The sequence below is a fragment of the Sander vitreus genome, chromosome 15 (assembly GCF_031162955.1).
Source record: "Sander vitreus isolate 19-12246 chromosome 15, sanVit1, whole genome shotgun sequence".
Taxonomy (NCBI): domain Eukaryota; kingdom Metazoa; phylum Chordata; class Actinopteri; order Perciformes; family Percidae; genus Sander; species Sander vitreus.
This window is the reverse complement of record NC_135869.1, coordinates 16,288,595-16,306,443: the sequence shown is the minus strand read 5'-3', so window position 1 is coordinate 16,306,443 and position 17,849 is coordinate 16,288,595. Positions and strand designations below refer to the sequence as shown.

Here is a 17,849-nt window from a genome sequence, read left to right as displayed (position 1 = left end):
TAATAACTATAACATATAACAATAACTTATTTCACTAGTAAATTGCTGTTGAACGACAAAAACAACCACCAGATGGGAAAAGGGTATTTTACAATAACTTTGAATGCACCACGAGGCTACCAGTTTCAGTGAATGCACCGTCTGTTGTTTTTCCGACAACGGCAGCTGCACACTGTTACGTCCCGCTGTTGGAATCCTCTACAGTGAAATGCAGTCACACTTTACACCGTCTAACGTTAGCTGTCAGCATACCATACCTGTCACATAACTGTGTTTAATCCAGCTACTAGCTAGCGGTAGGTAGGCTAATGTTACCTGCTGTCGAGTGCAGTGTTAACTAGCGTCACGTGCAGCGATGCTTCTGTCGTCTGTTTCGGAGCATCAGAGAGAAGCGCAGGCATATCAGTGGCACCGAAATGAGGGACCGAAATCCCCTTTGCTATTCGGTCCGGTAGATACCGGTCGTTAAGGTAACGGTGCCATATTAGCACCGGGTCTCGGTACCCAACCCTAAGAGACATGAATTGAAAATAGTTGATATTGACTGTGAGAGATCATAAGAAAAATGAGGATGAGTGAGAGACCTCAGAGAGAAGAGATAAGAGGAGAATAAGAAGAAGAGGAAGAGACCAAAGGAGGTTAGCGGCGTGGCGGCGACTCAAACCCGTGGCTCGCCACATCTGTGCCTGAGGAAAAAGCAGAGAGAATCACCCTGATCAATCAAACAGCCCCTCCACCCCAAGAAGACCCATGTCTCCCAAATTTAAAACACCCCAGCACCCTCAATTTTCTTTCCACCCCTTCCTGCATCCCAATTCTGCTTCTGCCCGGTGGAGGGGAGCGCCACTGTCCCTCCCCTCCAGCCAGGTGTTCCTGCACAGTAAGGGGATCAATGCTGAGAGTAATAATACATGAGAGGGAGGAGGGGAGACCGAGCGGAGATTTTCACATGAACGAGGATCAACACAACACCATATAATCCTTTCTGTGTCTGCTCCTTTGGCTGTGTGAGTGTGCTCTTGTTTGTGTGTGCATGCTTGCTCAGGGGAAGACGAGTCAGAGGTAGAGAGAAAGAGAGCAACTATGGGTCCCCCTTTTGCGAGTGTGAGGTAGACTTGTGTGTGTGCGTGTGTTTGTGTGCGCGTGTGCAGACGTGTGTGTATGTCACACTTGCCCTGGAGCTCGAGCAGTACCGTGAGGAAGTCAGCCGTTACCATGGGGACATTACAATTTGTGGCGCTCCAGGTCATGTGGTCTAAAATAAGCCCTTTGCTGTTTGTGTTAAGATTTCTATTGTGAGGTGCAGCGCACACATACACAACGCCCCCTGCCTCCCAGTCTCACTGCGCCCAATTTTAATTTTTATTGGAAATCAGAGGGACAGCAAAGGTGTTTGGCACCTGATAAAGGCAGTGGCATGCCCCTGGGTCAATCAGTGTGCGAGTCTGGGGCGGTGTGTGTTACACTGCTGTGATCGCCAATAAGGGCTGACCCCGCGTTTGCAGTGGGGTGTGTGTGAAATGCTTATCGGACCCTGTGTTTCCATCCCCCATGTGAAAATCCCTCTCAGCTACTGTTGCGTTTCTCTGTCGATGAAGAAAACAGGTTTAGCGCTCTGTGTGAGTGTGTGTGCATGTGTGTGTCTGTGCATTGTAGGTATATGAGAGAAAAAGGAGAGAGAGAGAGTGAGAGAGAGAGAGAGAGAGAGAGAGAGAGAGAGAGAGAGAGAGAGAGAGAGAGAGAGAGAGAATGCAGGTGAGGATGATTGTCTGTCTTGTTTTGTTTTGCTTGTGTCAAAAAAAAGCCATAGAAAGCAAGTGTGCATGTGTAAGTGTGAGAATGCCATTTGTCGAGTGTTTTTGGGGGGTAGTAGGTTCAGGTTGAGGGGTAAGGGGAGGGATGGGAGGGGCGGTGAATGGGGTGAGGGGGTTGGGGAGGTGGGAGGGGGTGACAGGGTCTCAGTACTCACTGTAGGGAACACACTCATACTGGATCTCCAGGTACTTGTAGGTCCCTGGGCATGGGTCTGGGAACACGTCCGACCCCGCTACCACAACACACTGGGTGCGGTTATTACACCTGTAGACAGACGGGGAAAGAAGGGAGAAAAGAAAGAGAATGGAGGAAGTAAGTGATTAAAAAATTGACCATTGTAAGAAAGACAAAGAGGAGAGGGTACAGAAAAAAACATCTTCAGGCTCTGAAAGATGGAGAGAACGGTAGAGAAGGGAGTAATTTCACACTAGACTAGATCATGTGACAGCTGCACCCGAGGGAGGTGGGAAACAGAGAGGGAGGGAGGGATGGAGGAAAAGGAGTGGGATGAAGGATAGAGAGAAGGAAATAGGGAGGGAAGAGACAGAGAGAGGGCGAGTGACGTAAGAGGCTCCTCTCCTGGGGGATTGTGAGTGGGAGCAATTAGAGGTGAGAGAACAGGGAAGGACGACAGGGACTAAGGCAACTACTCTATACCACACGCACAAGGAAAACATTCATATGCACATACCTATATCTAAACAGCATCGCTGCATGCCTTCTCACGTTTTCACACCCAGAGAAACACCCAGAAGAAAAGATACACGTCCTCACACACATGCACTCACTCATTCTGATCACATAATCCTTCTCTATCCAGGTTTTAGCATTTATCCCCTGTGCTGTCTCTCACTCCCTTCATATCTCAAGTCTCTGCTGAACTCACTCTATCATCCCATCATTTCTAGCAGTCGCTCTGCTTCCTTTACCCCCTTAATTCTCCCCTCCACTCCTCCCCACCCTTCCTCGCTCCCCAAGCTAGCACCCTGTGCCTCCAATACATGTGTGATGGATAGCAGGGAGAGCACTTCCATTGATCTGAAGCAAATGCTGAGTGCAAACACAGAGAGCAGCTGTAGGAAGCCTCACAAATACTCTTGCAACTAAACACACACACACACACACACACACACACACACACACACACACACACACACACACACACACCACCATACACATGCATGTCTCGCCAAGATGCAGAGGCATTCTGCACAGGACAAGGATGCTGAGTTCAGTATTTCACACAAGATATCAACACCACAGTAGGAAAAGTATATATCCTTGGCCAATAACTGGCTCTGACTTGCTACAAACACAAGATCCAAACAGATCGATAGTTACCTCTGTGACATAATCTTAAAGGCGTCGGGCAGGTAACACTGCACATTCTCCATCTGGAAGGGGTCTGCGTCACAGATCTTGTCATCGGTGCGGCCGTAGTTGGCTGTCTCAATCATGATGACATCACTTCCAGGGCAGCGCAGCTCGATCGGGTAGCCTTCACATGCCAGCTCTCGACGCATCAAGCCGAAGGGCATCATTGACCGGCTCAGAGCTGGAGTGGAAAGAGCGAGAGAGACAAAGTTATTGATAATTCAATGAATCTTAATACTTTTAGGAGGCACTTTATTATTTGACCACATTATAAAAATGATGTGTAGTATTTGACAAGAGCAGGCAGAATGAAAGTGGTTCCTATTGTCCTCATGTAAAACACAAATGAGCTATTATCGACTTGCCTTCACTGAGCAGTAATGGTTCAGTACTGTTGAAGCACAGCCTGGCAATCCAGTTTTCACATTGGAACATCAAAGATACATATTGCCATGACATTTGCAGCTACAAGATTCTGCAATAAGATATCGCACCACTTGTGAAACAAACTGTGAGTGGTTCAAATGTTAACAAACTCCTACTTGGGCAGCAGCTTATCATACTGATCCCCACACCAAAGAAGAACTGTTTGTCCTTCCCAGCATCCCTTAGTCTGTTCCACCTCAACAAGGTGTCAGAGCAGCACCTTAGGATTCACTCTGAATAAGAGAGGAAGTCATGCAAAGAACAAACAAAGAAAAGAAAATGTGTTTATGTGTACACCTTCACCTCTGGTGTGTACACCATTTGCACACCAACTGCTGTTAATCAGCCATCTAAGGGCAAGTCAATGCACTGCTGTGGCTAGCAGCAGGGCTCTGTGTGGAGAAGAGTCAGGAGGGACAGTGGGGTACTCAGGGTTAATCGCTGAGCCAGGCTGAGAGGACTGAAAGAGGGCTGCAAAGAGGTGTGAGAGAGACACTTGTTGTCTTTCCAGCTCTCTCTATAACTGAATTCCTATCCAACGTCTCCTCTATATTCATCTGCACACACACACACACACACACACACACACACACACAAACAAACAAAATGGCTGCCGGCTTTATAGCTTCGAGCACAGGTGGAGACAGGGGCACAGAACAGAATAGAAGTAGAGACGAATGATCTGGCAGTAAAGGTCTCTGTCGCATTAAAGGACAGCGTTTGTCAGTGTTTCTCTGTGGAGAAACTCATGCCAGCGACTATGAGAGCTGCTGTCCATGGTCCTGAACTGACAAAACTTATTTTGAGAGAATAACATCCCAAGTGTTGGAGCTGCATCAGAGACTGGTAGATGCGGAGCTGTCCGCTGTCCTGAAAGAGAAGGCTTTGACTGAGCTCTCCTCTCTATTGTCACTGGGGAGGACAGGACACATATTAGGCTGATGGTGGGCATATTGTCAAATCTAAACAGAGCAGTGCTTGCGCCACTTAAGCAGACTGGAGTTTAGAAGTTCTTTGTAAACTGAGGCTCTCACTGCACAGCATTTCCCCCCGCCAGACAGGCTCAGCAGCAGACAAGGGCACTGAGTCAGCCCCTCTCTCCCACTTGTGTTAGTGCTGAAACCCACAGAGCGGGGCTGTTTTCCCTTCCTGACACTGAGCTAGCACTGCTTAGGTTTCAGCCACTGTCCATTCAGAAGGAGTGCCCATATGGGTCAATGTCAATGTCAGTCATCCCTGACATGCTCTGCAGCGGTGTGCTACATGACTCACTGTCATCGGACTTGCTCATATTTCTAAATGCCACCCATTTATGCAGTGGGGACTTGAGTTCAGTTGTGTAACTAACGCCATTAAGGCTGAATGACTTGCACAGACAGACTTCAAATCTTTTATGCCTCGCCAGCATGCAGTGCCAGTGCCAAATCACAAAGGCCTAGATGCAAAAGTGCATACTAATTAAAGCACATGGAGATGCAAACAGCAGGCGAGGCCAGACAAACAAATCCACACACAAATGCAAAAACCCATACAAACAAATTAGCACATGCGCAGACGTACAGGGCAGACAAGTGTGCACGTTCACAGTGAAGTACACACATACTTGCATGCATGCATGCATACACACATACATATGCATACACACACACATATGTACACACACACACACACACACACACACACACACACACACACACACACACACACACACACACAGTCCTCTTGTCGCAGTGGGATTACAATGCATAGTGTCAGTGTGAGGCCTTGTTCTCTTAACTACCCTGTGGTGTAAGTACACAGCAGCGTACAGCTGGCCAGCAATTAAAACCACACAGTGAGCCAAGAGGAGTGTAAAACTGAAGGGGGCCACAAGGAGTGATCACACTCAGTCCACTTAGCCCCTATCAGAGGGGGCAGACGACACGTTAAACATACTTTACATACCAAAGATGCTTTATACGGTAACTATAACTGCCACGCCACTGAGCGCTAATACAAATATCTACAGTGGAAGGGCTCAGGGCTTAGGCAAAACAGCCCCTCCTTGGGATGTTAATTTAATTTCTTGGCTGTTGGTTGGCTGAGTTAGCAAAAGGCTGTTTTGACAGTTCAGAATAAGTACAGATACTCTGCACTGTTTTTGATCGATAATGAGCCATTTAATTGCTATGAGTTATGATGGTCAGCTTGTGTTTGTGCAAAAATAATTTCAGCTTGTTACCATGACTGTTATGTCTGATATATTGCTTGTAGCTAAGTGTTTATTTAGTCAACGTGAGCTTACACTTATCAAGAATGGTGTGTTTTTGGCTCAAACTAAATAAAGAATCCCAATGATGCAAACATTGAAAAAAAAAAACACCAGTCCTTTTATACACAGATTGTTATGTATGAGCCTAAATCCCTTATCTTTTGCAAGTATTTCTTTTTCTGGCCCAGCTGTTACAGTATATATTTAGCCATAAATTCAGCACAGGCATTATTTAGCCAGTACACTTCAATGGTGGCAGCAACCATGATAACTAGCCTATTTCTGGCACCCCTTCAACTCTTTACTTTTGTCATAGTGTATCACATTTCACACCTACATATTTCACACCTACACTGTTTGACAAGTTCCAGGTTTAAGGTGGAATTCACCGTGTAAATACAGCAGGATGTACCTCACATACCAATTTACGCAGAGATTTTTGAATGGCAAACAAGTGTGTGTGTGTGTGTGTGTGTGTGTGTGTGTGTGTGTGTGTGTGTGTGTGTGTGTGTGTCTGAGTGTGCGTGCTTGTGTGTCAGCCAGATGGCCTGAGGCCTAGCTGGAGCTGGGGCTGGCTCTGAGCTGAGATGAGATGAGCAGAGGATAAACTTGGACTGGCCATGGGCTACGATTGTCCTTCACTCTGCAGGAATCCATTAAGGTTTCAGGGTCTCTTCAGCCAACACACACACAGATGCACACACATATACACGTGGCCGTTTAGTCGTGCCTGTCAGACTCATAATAGCTGGATGACAAAGTGTCTTTCTTAGCAGCAGCCATATGTATAGGTAGATCTAATCCCTCACTGTGAGACTATGACTCATCTCCCCTGATATATAAAACAGTGTTAATATCGGTCATCCACAAGAAATGGTTACCAATTGTCTCACATATTGATAATAAAAGACGAGCTGATATGCATAGACGTGGCAGTGTTCAAAAGACAGAGCTCTCTCTCTCTCTCTCTCTCTCACACACACACACACACACACACACACACACACACACACACAGAGGGGCCTGGTGTCACTACAGGGCAGCTGGTGTGAGTGGTTGAAGCGGTTGGCGTCATAATAAAAGCTCCATACAAATTAAGAGCAAGAGAGAGAACTGATTGGATTTGACTCAGTATCCTCACATAGTAATTAAAGCCTGAGGGTGGATAGATGTGTGGACCCTCAGACAAGAACATAATATGGCTAAAAAACTCAGCCAGTCTTTTTCACACACACTTATTCTTTCTCTACCATTACACACACAAATGTTTGCCAAGATCCAACATCATTTTGAGATGAGGAGACATGACCTACAACCAAGAGTTGTGACCAACAATCGAGAAAAGAAAATCTGGTTTGTTACAGCAAGACTGACTGAGAGAGTACATTTAGAATTCTAAAAAGTTCACAGTATGAATAGACATAGAAGATGTCTCTACATTGAAACACGACCAAAAACGTTCTATCATCAGCAGTGTGCTTTCAAGCATGAAAGCACTTTGATTTCAACATCTTTGGCAATTTGACCTTGGACTGTGTTATCACAGACATTGTATAGTGTGCTTTTTCATAAATAATTGTGTGAGAAGGTTTGGCCTTGCAGGTAGCCAGGGACTGTGATAGCAACTTTGCAATGGAATCACAATAATAGATTATACTTGTGGAGCTTTATGGCCCTAAGGCGGACTTGTTAGCTGGATGGCTGACTGTCTTTCAGGGGCCGACATGTGATCAACCCCTCTTAGCCCCACTGTCTGTTCCAGCAGTCATCTCCTAATGTTACTCATTAGCATAGCACTGAAGCAAAGTGCCAGAGAACATTCTCAACAAGCGGTAGTTGAGACCTGGGCATGCTTCTGATGAGGTGGGATTCTTGTTATATCACTGTCCCTAAAATCAACTTTAACTGGCATTAAGGCTAATAGATGAGTATCCTCTTTTTTCCCCAGACATAGCAGTGGAATATTAAAGTATACTGCATAAATCTACATATGCCATCGAATTCAGCTCTGGCCAAACAAGCTAACTCCCTTATGAGTTTCAGGTTAGTTCTTTAGTAAACCTGGCGAAGAAGAACAAGTAATGTTACAGTCATTGGACAGAACTGAGAGGTCTCAGTGATGGGAATCCCTCTCTAGCACAGAATAATCCCGACCAATTTCTCCAGTACTTTATCAGTTTAGCGCTGTATCTTAGCGACTCATTTAGCACAGCGAGTTAGCGTAATGACTCGCTGTAGCATGGCCTGTCACCACAGACAAGCTGAGGCGATGCGGCCAGAACTGTCACATCCAGGCAGCATTCAAGCTGAGGGGTTGTGACAAAGTGACATCCTGAGACAAACCTAAAGGCCTAACATGAGGGTGCAGTGGGTGGGGGCTGTTTGAGCCTGTGGGGCAGTGTGTGTGTGTGTGTGTGTGTGTGTGTTTGTGTGTGGATGGAAGGTGGTAACACTGGCCTAAAAGCTGGGATGCTATCTTACTTCCTCTGACTCAGAGGAGAGGAGATGAGGAGCGACTGTATGGGGAGTCACCGGTAGTGCTATAAGGTCAGAACACAAAGCAGCGCCAAAATGACACACATTCACTGTGATGGAGCCGAGTAAAGCCAACACACAGGGAAGGAGAAATGGAACGGCAGAGCAAATTAGACAGGTTAACAATAGAAAAAGATAGAAACCATCAACCTAGATGCTGGCAGAAGATGAACATGACGACCGTTCTTTGCAGAGGCACAATGCCACTGACATAAGAGGAGTGAGGCAGAAATATTTGTGGGAGAGAGGACCTCCTATTGTTCTGATCCACTTAGCACAGACAGCTGAGCAGCCCAGTCCTCTAACTGAACTGAATTACAGTACAGCCCATAACATTACATCATTCATAAGAGAACGTGGCCCCCGTTGGAAATGGGATACACACACCCTAATGCAACTCATACTCATGCATTTGCAATGATGCAGGCAAACACACACAAGCCCTAAACCCCATCCACCCTCAACCTCAAGAACTGTGTGTGTGTGTGTGTGTGTGTGTGTGTGTGTGTGTGTGTGTGTGTGTTGACAAACTTTGCTGTCGGGGGAACTAGCAGACATAGCAGAGAGATTAAGACAAGCGGTTAAAAAGCCACTGAGACAGAGCAACACACACACAAACTTGAGGAAGGAGGCGAGACGGGACGTGCTCATACTGTCAAACCACTTCATTGCTGGCCCTGGCGCCTAATTATGCAATAAAAGCGCCTCAGCGGGGGGAAACAGCATAGCCCGAAATAAAAATCAGCCTGCCTAAAAAGTAAGAGATTCACCCGGTGTAAAATATTCGCCCTCATCTCCCCAGGGATGGGAGCTGTGCTACAGGCCCAACACAACTCCATTCTGTTCTCTGTTCCCAGCACATATCACAAGAGGCAGGACAGCAGACAGTGAGTCAGACCTAGATTCATATAAACATTGTGGTTGAGTAAAACTGCAGGTGATGCAGGGAAACAGCCACAGGGATGTAGGGAGAATAGAGCAGAGAGAGAGAAGCAGAGAGAGAAAAGTTAGGAAGGTGGTGAGAGACTGGAGAGAAGAAAGTGATACAAAAAAGAAGGGCGTGCGAGAAATAAAGTGTGAAGGAGAGTGGGGGCTGAGCTGAGTGAGTACCATGCAAGGCCTGCTGTCAGAAAGATGTGTGTGTGCATTTAGAAGAGTTGCAAGTCGCATCCAGAGACCAGTTAGGAAAGATAAGTGTCAAAGTCCATCCCTGCCGCTGCATTAGACGCTTAATTAACCTCCTTTTACGCAAAGCCAAAGGCTTGGACGTGTTGACAGAGTGTGTGTCTGTGTGATTTTTTTTCTGTGCAAGTTTAATAACTGATCGATCTGTTTGTAAGTAGGTATCTACTGTGTGCAGCATTTCGGGTGCTCGGGTACCTTGAATTTTTAAATCTATGAATTAAAAATGCATTTCAAACTACTGAATCTCTCCTATCATATGCTATCTTGTTCACCTGCAGTGCACATGCAAATACAACATGTTTCCTCCTCTGTTTTTTTCTTTTTCACCTAAGCATCATCCCTCGATCCCTCATCCAATTTCATTCACCCGGAAACTCTCTCATTCACCCTCCCCACCCGTCTTCTTCGCCCTCCCCTCGTTCTCTCCATGTCTCCATTCCTCCCTCTTGTCCTGACCCTTCACCTCCAGTTTTCCCCTCTTTCCTTCCCATGCTTTTCTCATCCTTCACCCCCTCTCACAGTTTTACCAGCCTCTCCACTCATCCATCCCTCCTCCTGCGTTTCTTTCTCTTCCCCTCTGTACACTCCCTGCCTCTTGGCTGCCAGCCGTAAGCTGCTGCTGGTAATTATCAATCTGAGGTCCCAAAACACATGAGAAGTGAATGCAAACATTCTCGAGCCCATGACATGCTTTAACACACGCACACACATGCACACACACACACATGCACACACACACACGCACGCACACACACACACACACACACAGTCCTTCACGGCTACAAAGCCTCAAAGTTACACAGCTAGGCCCTGAGAGAAAAGAGGCAGCTATCACACGACTGCACAAACAGGAACACAGTCCCCAATCCTTTATGTAGGAGCTTGTTTGCAGTACACAAATCAATGTACACATACTAACATACCCTGACACACACAACTACAAGCAAACACAAACACACAAACAAAATGGGCACACACACACATGCACAAACACACGTACACTAACACTGTGAACGCATGAATAAACAGAAAAGCACAGCCCGTATACAGGCGCAGACACATGAGAGCAGTGTGCGTCATCTTCAAAGGCAGGTTTAAAAGAACACACCGCCACTCCGCGCTGGCCTCTCCCTCCTTCTCCTGCCCACCCCCGACTACCAATATATGTTCAAAGGCCATCCATTAACCTTTCACTCACACAGGCCTCTCTGTGATCTACTGCTCTCAGCCAAGGGCTTTGAAGAGCACAGCTACCCCCAGCACCGGGGAGGGAGCAGAGGAGGTAGCAAATGAGAGTAAGACAGAAAGAGGCAAAAGAGAGTGAACAGAAAAGGAAAGGAGGGAAACAACTAGAGATGTGCCCTGTTAACAGATGGTAGACTGAGGGTAAGGAAAGGAAAAAAGAGCCTGGGGGGTGATAATTGAGGAGGAAGACTGGATAGACGTGGTGTAAGGCGATGGGCAGAAGAGGAACGAGGTAAAAGAGAAGGTAGAGAAGCTGGAAGGAAGAGAGAAGGAAAATGATAGCAGTAGAGGGAATAGGAAGGATAGCAATAAGAAGGGAGTTTAGGGGAAGGAGATCACGACGCAGGAAGAGAGGGAGAAATATCTGAGGTGTTGGGGGAGAGAGAGAGAAAGCAGAGAGATTGCAGGAAAATGAGCGGCGAGTGTTAGGAGTGAGAGAAGTGAAAAAAACAGACTGTTCCTAGTAAAATTAGGAGGCAACAAAAGCCTGAAAACACACACGAGAGGCGAAGCGAGAGAAACTGGAAAAAAGACTTTATAGCAGTTCTTTATTGTAAAATCCAGATGATATGCAGCGATATTCACAAGCTGCTAGATTGGCATTTAGTATCGCTGAAGGCTGTGGATTTCATATTTATGGCAAAAATATGAAAAACATGGTAAAACACATTCAAAGGTCATTCTGAGACACATTGAGTCTCTATAAACACATACATACAGTAGCCAGTTCTGATGGACTCTGTCTATAAAACATAAAGCTACTGTATTAGAAACTTGAAAATGCAAGTTGTCTGTTCTGAATTTGAACCAACGTAAGTCATCTATCTATGATTCTGCAACTAAAACATGTCAAAGAAAAACGTGTCAACATGTGGTTGTACTGTTGTATCTAATCAAAAAATACCTCTAAGGACACTTCCCAAATTAATTCAATGTATGATACATAGAATAAAGAATTCAGCACAACCTTAACAGCAGCAGGTGCAGCAACTAGGAGCATTGAGAAGAGTGTGACCCTCATTGACTTGTTGAATGTAATTGGTTATTTTAGTGTCACCTGATTCTGATCAGCCAGTACCTAGTCTTTTTATTTTATTTTATTTTTTTATATATCCTTCACGTTCCACTTCCGTGATTGCTCCGGTGCTGCAGGAAATTCCACCGAATGCATGTACTCTGCATCTAGAGTTCCTTCCGCTTTCTTTGTGTTGGAATTTGAATTGGGTAGATTTATGAGGACTATTGTTGACTGCTCCTCAGATCTCTGCAAGGTTAGGCTATCTGTCCAATCTGAGTTTTCTCTCGCACAACTATTTTGCAACGGCTCTGTGCCAAGGGCGTAAATCCCATTTAATGGTTGTCCCCCCTCTAGAAATATCATTAAAACAATGCTGTGTATTGTAAATAACATAATGATGTATACTTAAAATATCTGTGTAAGTAGTAAAACAATACAAACCCCAAAAAATGCTTTTTTAAGTTTAGAAACATTTTGAGTCCCCCCTCCCTTGCCTCACAGTGGTTTGGTCCACTGCATGCTGTACCTTAGGATCTGCACTAGACTCACAGTCACATCGGGTAGTGACAGGAATGTATTAGTAAGTAGGCGGTTCAAGGCTGTTTTATTCACATTAAACATTGGATGAAGTTGTTCAATAAGTACAATAAGTCCTCATATCAAGACAATTTGGTAACATCTTGTGACTGGGTGCTTATGGAAATACTAACGTCACTATGTCACAGGCAAAGGAGACAGAAAGAACTGAGGAACAGGGAGACCAGGGACAGTCAGGTGTAGAGTCTCAGGTAAGTGTGTTGAGCTTAGTTCATATTTTTGGAGGTGTGTGGCTGTCAGTGTGAGCAGATGAGCTTTACTAGTGGCTCACTAATTTACATTATGATCAGCTAATTTAACACGTGTACAAAAGCATTGTATTTCTTTTATATGGGGAAATGTTTTCAAAATAAGTCATTATGTTTTAAGGTATTTTTGTGGCTTGATTGTAAACAACTTAGAAACAAATAAATGGTTTTAAAGAAGAATATTTTGGTCAATTTAGTCAGCTTTTTCAATGAATCGAGAGAAACACTGAAAAGAAGGATAATGGTACAGTCTCCATGCTACACTAATGATAGTATTAAGGCTTTCATCTGTGAACACATGTCCTCTACGAGTATAATTGTGGCTGAATTATTTGTGTCCCCTTCAAAAATTGCTCTTCAGAAATTTTATGTTTATTGTCCCCCCCCTACTGTTAGACCAGATTTACGGCCATGCTCTGTGCGGAGTTTAGCACCGACCATGACGATTCTGATTGGTTTAAAGAAATTCCATTAAACCAGAGCACGTTCTCCTCCCATCCACAAATGCTATGTGGAGTAGCCAGACCCTCCTTCAGCACGCTTTGGAGGAGGGTCTGGCAAAGCGAGACTAGCTAATACCATACACAACTTCAGTGCTCTGCCTGAAGTATGCTCAGTTCTTCAGCCCTATGTGATAGGTACACAGTGTAGAGCTTAGAGTTTACACAACACACATTAAAGCAATATGCTGTTCAGCAAATTATAACAAGAAGCCAATTGCACATAGCAAGGTTAGTGGCACTACTGCTTTATTGCCTCCTTTGAGATATTATTGCTACAAGCCTGTCAGAGAATCAATTCTTATGAATTAGTGAGTAGGTTGCAGTTTTGAAATTATCACTTTAATATTATTGCATTGTGGGACTGAAAGTCTACACTCTCTCTGTGCAAGAATGTAATACTGGATGTGCTTTCAGATCAAGTATTTTTTTATGATCTTTACTAGGGTTGAGCAACACTGTTGCCTCATTTCCACTGCATGGATCGGCTCAACTCAACTCAACTATGGTACCAGGTGCTTTTCTCTATTTCATTTTCCACTGCGAATAGTTCCCCCTCAGTGTAGATGGGATTTTGATCTTATCGCCATAGCGATGCTGCATAAAACTGCTGGATTGTTTCATTGGCAACGATGTCTGCACGTCAATTGTAATACGTAGCGTACAGCGTAGTGCACGGCATAGTTTTGTGGCCTGCCTTTTTTATTTATTTAGGGTGAGTAAATAAAACTAATTAAGTAGCTTGGCTTTTTAAAAATGGCGGCTTTGTGCAGGATGTCCCATGTCACACTAGTGACTGTTCTCTTTGACCAATCTGTGCTCCGCACTGTTTTAACTCCACCTTCCAATATCGGTTCAGCTCGCTTGGAACCTCAACCGAGGTGGCAACAAAAAAAGTACCAGGTACCAGGTACTCCACCACTTTTGCTAATGAAAAAAGCAAAAAAAGGAGTCGAGTTGAGTTGAGCCATGCAGTAGAAATGTAGCATTAGACTGGAAATAACTGTCAGGTCAGTCATAAAAAAAGCATCTGGCTTGGAAAGGCATAGTGAATTCTTCATGTGGCCCTCCACGAAAAATAACTACCCACCCCTGCATTATAGAAAGCAAAATACTGCATTGAGATCAGTCCCCATTCAGACATTGTTACCATCCAGGGATAGTCGAGAGACTAAAGCACTTTGTTGAGAAGATGTGTAAAAACAGCTAGTCCCCCATCCTTAAATAACAACTACCATTCAGGGGAAAAGGTACAGAAAAAAAGCCGGGGAGAGGAGGGGAAGACAGATAAAAATGTCTGCGTGTGCACTAAAGGACCAGGGGCCTTTCCACGCGACTGATCTGAGAGCAAAGGCTTAAATACAGGGGAGATGAGAACATATTCCACCAGTCAGCTGGCACTGGTGTCCTGATACAAGTAGCACACACATCCTCATTCACAAATGCTCACACTCACACACACCAATCTGACATGTGAACACACTCATGCAAACACAAAAACGCTCTTGCACTTACACATTACAGACTCATGGACATACACACACACACACACATACAGTGTGTGTACATGCTTGCAAATTAACACACCTCACATGCATTACAGACTGAAAAGACACAGGTAACCTTATTATGGTCTGGCTTCCACCACTGGTGCACATCAAATGCCACACATACTCACATGCACGCATCGATGCTTGCACCATGCTAAATGAAAGTTCTGTGTCAGGGCTTCATCACGTTCGGCGCAGCTGCCTGCAATGCCTTCCACATTAGGCAAGCCTAATGGGCTTTCAGAGCAACAACGCTGCATAGGAAGGGTTGTACAGTCTCGAGCATTCTGTGGAATCAGCGGGACATTCAGTTTGTCAGGGTATTCCTGTCCGTCTGTCATGGAGCCTGCCGGGCCAGGCAGGCGGAGGGGCTTGATATATGCCGCTAGGAAGTTGGAACATTACTTTATTTACCTAGGTTAGTATGAGCTTGCATTCACAGATGAAAATGTTGTTTTTATTTCACACAGCCACTGCATTTCAAAAATAAATGGAGAATTGCATAGTGAATTAACAAGGTTATTGGGACAGAGCAGTGAAGAAGTATGTGTGCAAAGCTCATGCTGGTTAGGAACATTTGCATTAACGAGCTAGTAACAAATGTGTGAGTGTTAGGGGTAAATATTAGAATGTGCAGCCAAGAGTAGAGTGAGGTTAAAGCATGGCAGATTAGTCGGGACACCGAGGAGGAGCAGGGCTACACATTAGACTGTGAAGCCATGTGTGATGATCCTGCAGGTTTCCAATAGAGCTCTGATTAGCCTGAGAGTGATTTCAGCAATTCTCGTCACATCAAAACCCTGCCCTCTTCCTTTAAATTCTCCCTCCCTTGCACTCTTTTTATATTCTCTCCTGCTCCTCTGGTCACACTACAGTAGAATAAAGAGAATACATTTCAGCCAAAATTCAGCTGCCAAAATTATGAGCACCAAACCAGCATGTGTCTACGTGCATGCCTTTGTGCCTGATTCGATTAGAAAAAGATTTTCCTAATTTCACCAAACCAAATGCTGCATCTGTACGTTGGGGCTGAATACAGATAACAGTCAATTGATTATTAATGCATTATTAATACCCCCTAAGTGCCAGGTCACACAGATAGTTGAATTATTTTCACGCAAATGTGCACACTCACACACAAACACAAAGCAACACAGCGCCAGAGGCAAAATGTGCCCAGTGGAACACAGCGTACGCTACTTAAATCCAATGTTACAAAAGCAGCTAAATTAAGATGGAAAAAAACAGCACCTACTTAAATTAGATCTGCACCTGACCAATCAGAGCTTACAGTACACAGTAGGAAAGCTAAAAGTTAATGCTGACACAGGCATACACAATCACATTTTAATTTTAACCTCCTTCCCTCAGTTTCTTCGTCTCCTCCTGCTTCATCACTAGCCCCGCCCTGTGGTGACAGTGTCTCTACCTAATGCTCTTCCCCCTGCTCATCCTAGCTGTCCATCACCCAGCGGCTCGTTGGCACAGAGCTGACTGAGTGCATACAGCAGATGGTGTGCTGCTGTCTGTGTGGCAGGCCACTAGCAGGACACCCAACAGCCCTTCCTTTCCCTCCTTGGCCCTCCTTCTCTCCCTGCAATCCCTGCTCTATCACACACACACACACACACACACACACACACATACCCCACACCCTCCAGCATCACTTCAGCCCACCTGCTGTTAGACATACAACAGCTACCACACACACAAACAGAAAATGAAATATCTTATGGTACATGGCACATTCAAAGAGGTCACATATATGGCACCATTACATGCACGGATTCCCCTTTATATTCTTGCCACGCTTCAACTAACATCGAGAAGACACGAAATGTTATTGACACTTACACATACACTCTCTACCTTGCTCACAATCTCTCTCCGTCTCCTCTAGACAGTTTGGTTAATCAAGTGCAGCGTTTCTAGCCCGGTCAGCAAGTCAATATACTTACAACCTCCATCACGTAGCTGACGTATAAATATTACATCCTCATTTGCAATAACCTGGTCAGGCCAGTTACAGCCAGCCAACCCAACAGTAGCTAATGTGCTTATTACAAGCTGGCTTAGTTAAGCAATACAAAATTGTACCTATTGTTTAATAAACAGTGTACATACAGTATGAATGCATGAGTTTAGTTATTTGTAATGTAATGTGACAACATTTTAAAAATACCACATTTGTAATATTTATTACACACCTGGTGAGGATGGAGCAACGTTGCTGAAAGCAACAGCACAGGTGAAGATGATCCAGACTGCTAGAGCCATATTGGAGGCTGACCAGGGGGCAGGGCAAGGGGTGGTGCTAATGCGTAGGTGATCCTGCAGAAAAAGAGAGATAGAAATATCAGAGAGGTTAGTGCCTCATGAACAGATGAATGTAACTGTATGTCCATAAAGAGGAATTATTCTACTGTACTGTTTTGCATTATTACTCCTCTCAGTATAGCAGAGGCTCCCCCTGTGGTGGTCAGGTATAATGATCAGACAGGGAGATGTGAGGCCATTTTGTGCAGGATGGCATGGCAACAGCTGTTACCACTACCAGCTCATCACTCCAGTGTTTGAAAGCTTGATTGAATCAGACATGCTACATATGTTTTGGGGCTGTTAATGGGGCTGTATTCAACATGTGAAAAATAGATGTTTTCTATGTGTGTGTGTGTGTGTGTGTGTGTGTGTATATGTATGCACACAAAGCAAGACGGTGAAAAGCAGCGACTCAGTCAGCAGTGCCGTAGGGCTCATACATCTCATTTCCTAATGAAATAAATCATAATCTGGAACTTTAGCTCTGATTTTTTGACAGTAGAAACTGCTCTGCCCCTGCAGGGGCTGGAAGACAGAAAACAGTAGAGACGGTATTGTTAGAGCTAATACTCCTCCTGCTGAGCTTGCTGATGAAACAGACAGATTAGACTGCATCTGTCTGTATCTGTGTGTTTGTGGGTGCAATTTCTTTTTTGGAAGGGGGTTTAGAGGATTTTCTTTGATCTCGCCAACCCTCTATATCTTTTATTTTATTGATCCTAACAACTTATACTGTAGGAGGTCATAATATAATAGATTAAGCATGCATACACTCTCTTTCTCACA

General features: G+C 44.7%; 1 protein-coding gene across 1 annotated transcript in view; it reads right to left on the bottom strand.

Annotated features, from left to right (window-relative positions):
* adgrl1a (adhesion G protein-coupled receptor L1a) overlaps positions 1 to 17,021 on the bottom strand; it is a 51,439-nt gene extending 34,418 nt beyond the window's left edge. The window contains exons 1-3 of the mRNA XM_078269189.1: positions 16,952 to 17,021; positions 3,157 to 3,370; positions 1,970 to 2,079 (exon numbers count right to left, since the gene is read on the bottom strand). Of these exons, the coding sequence (XP_078125315.1) occupies positions 1,970 to 2,079; positions 3,157 to 3,370; positions 16,952 to 17,021 (394 nt within the window). The remainder of the gene's footprint in view (positions 1 to 1,969; positions 2,080 to 3,156; positions 3,371 to 16,951) is intronic.
* Positions 17,022 to 17,849: the final 828 nt, after the last annotated feature.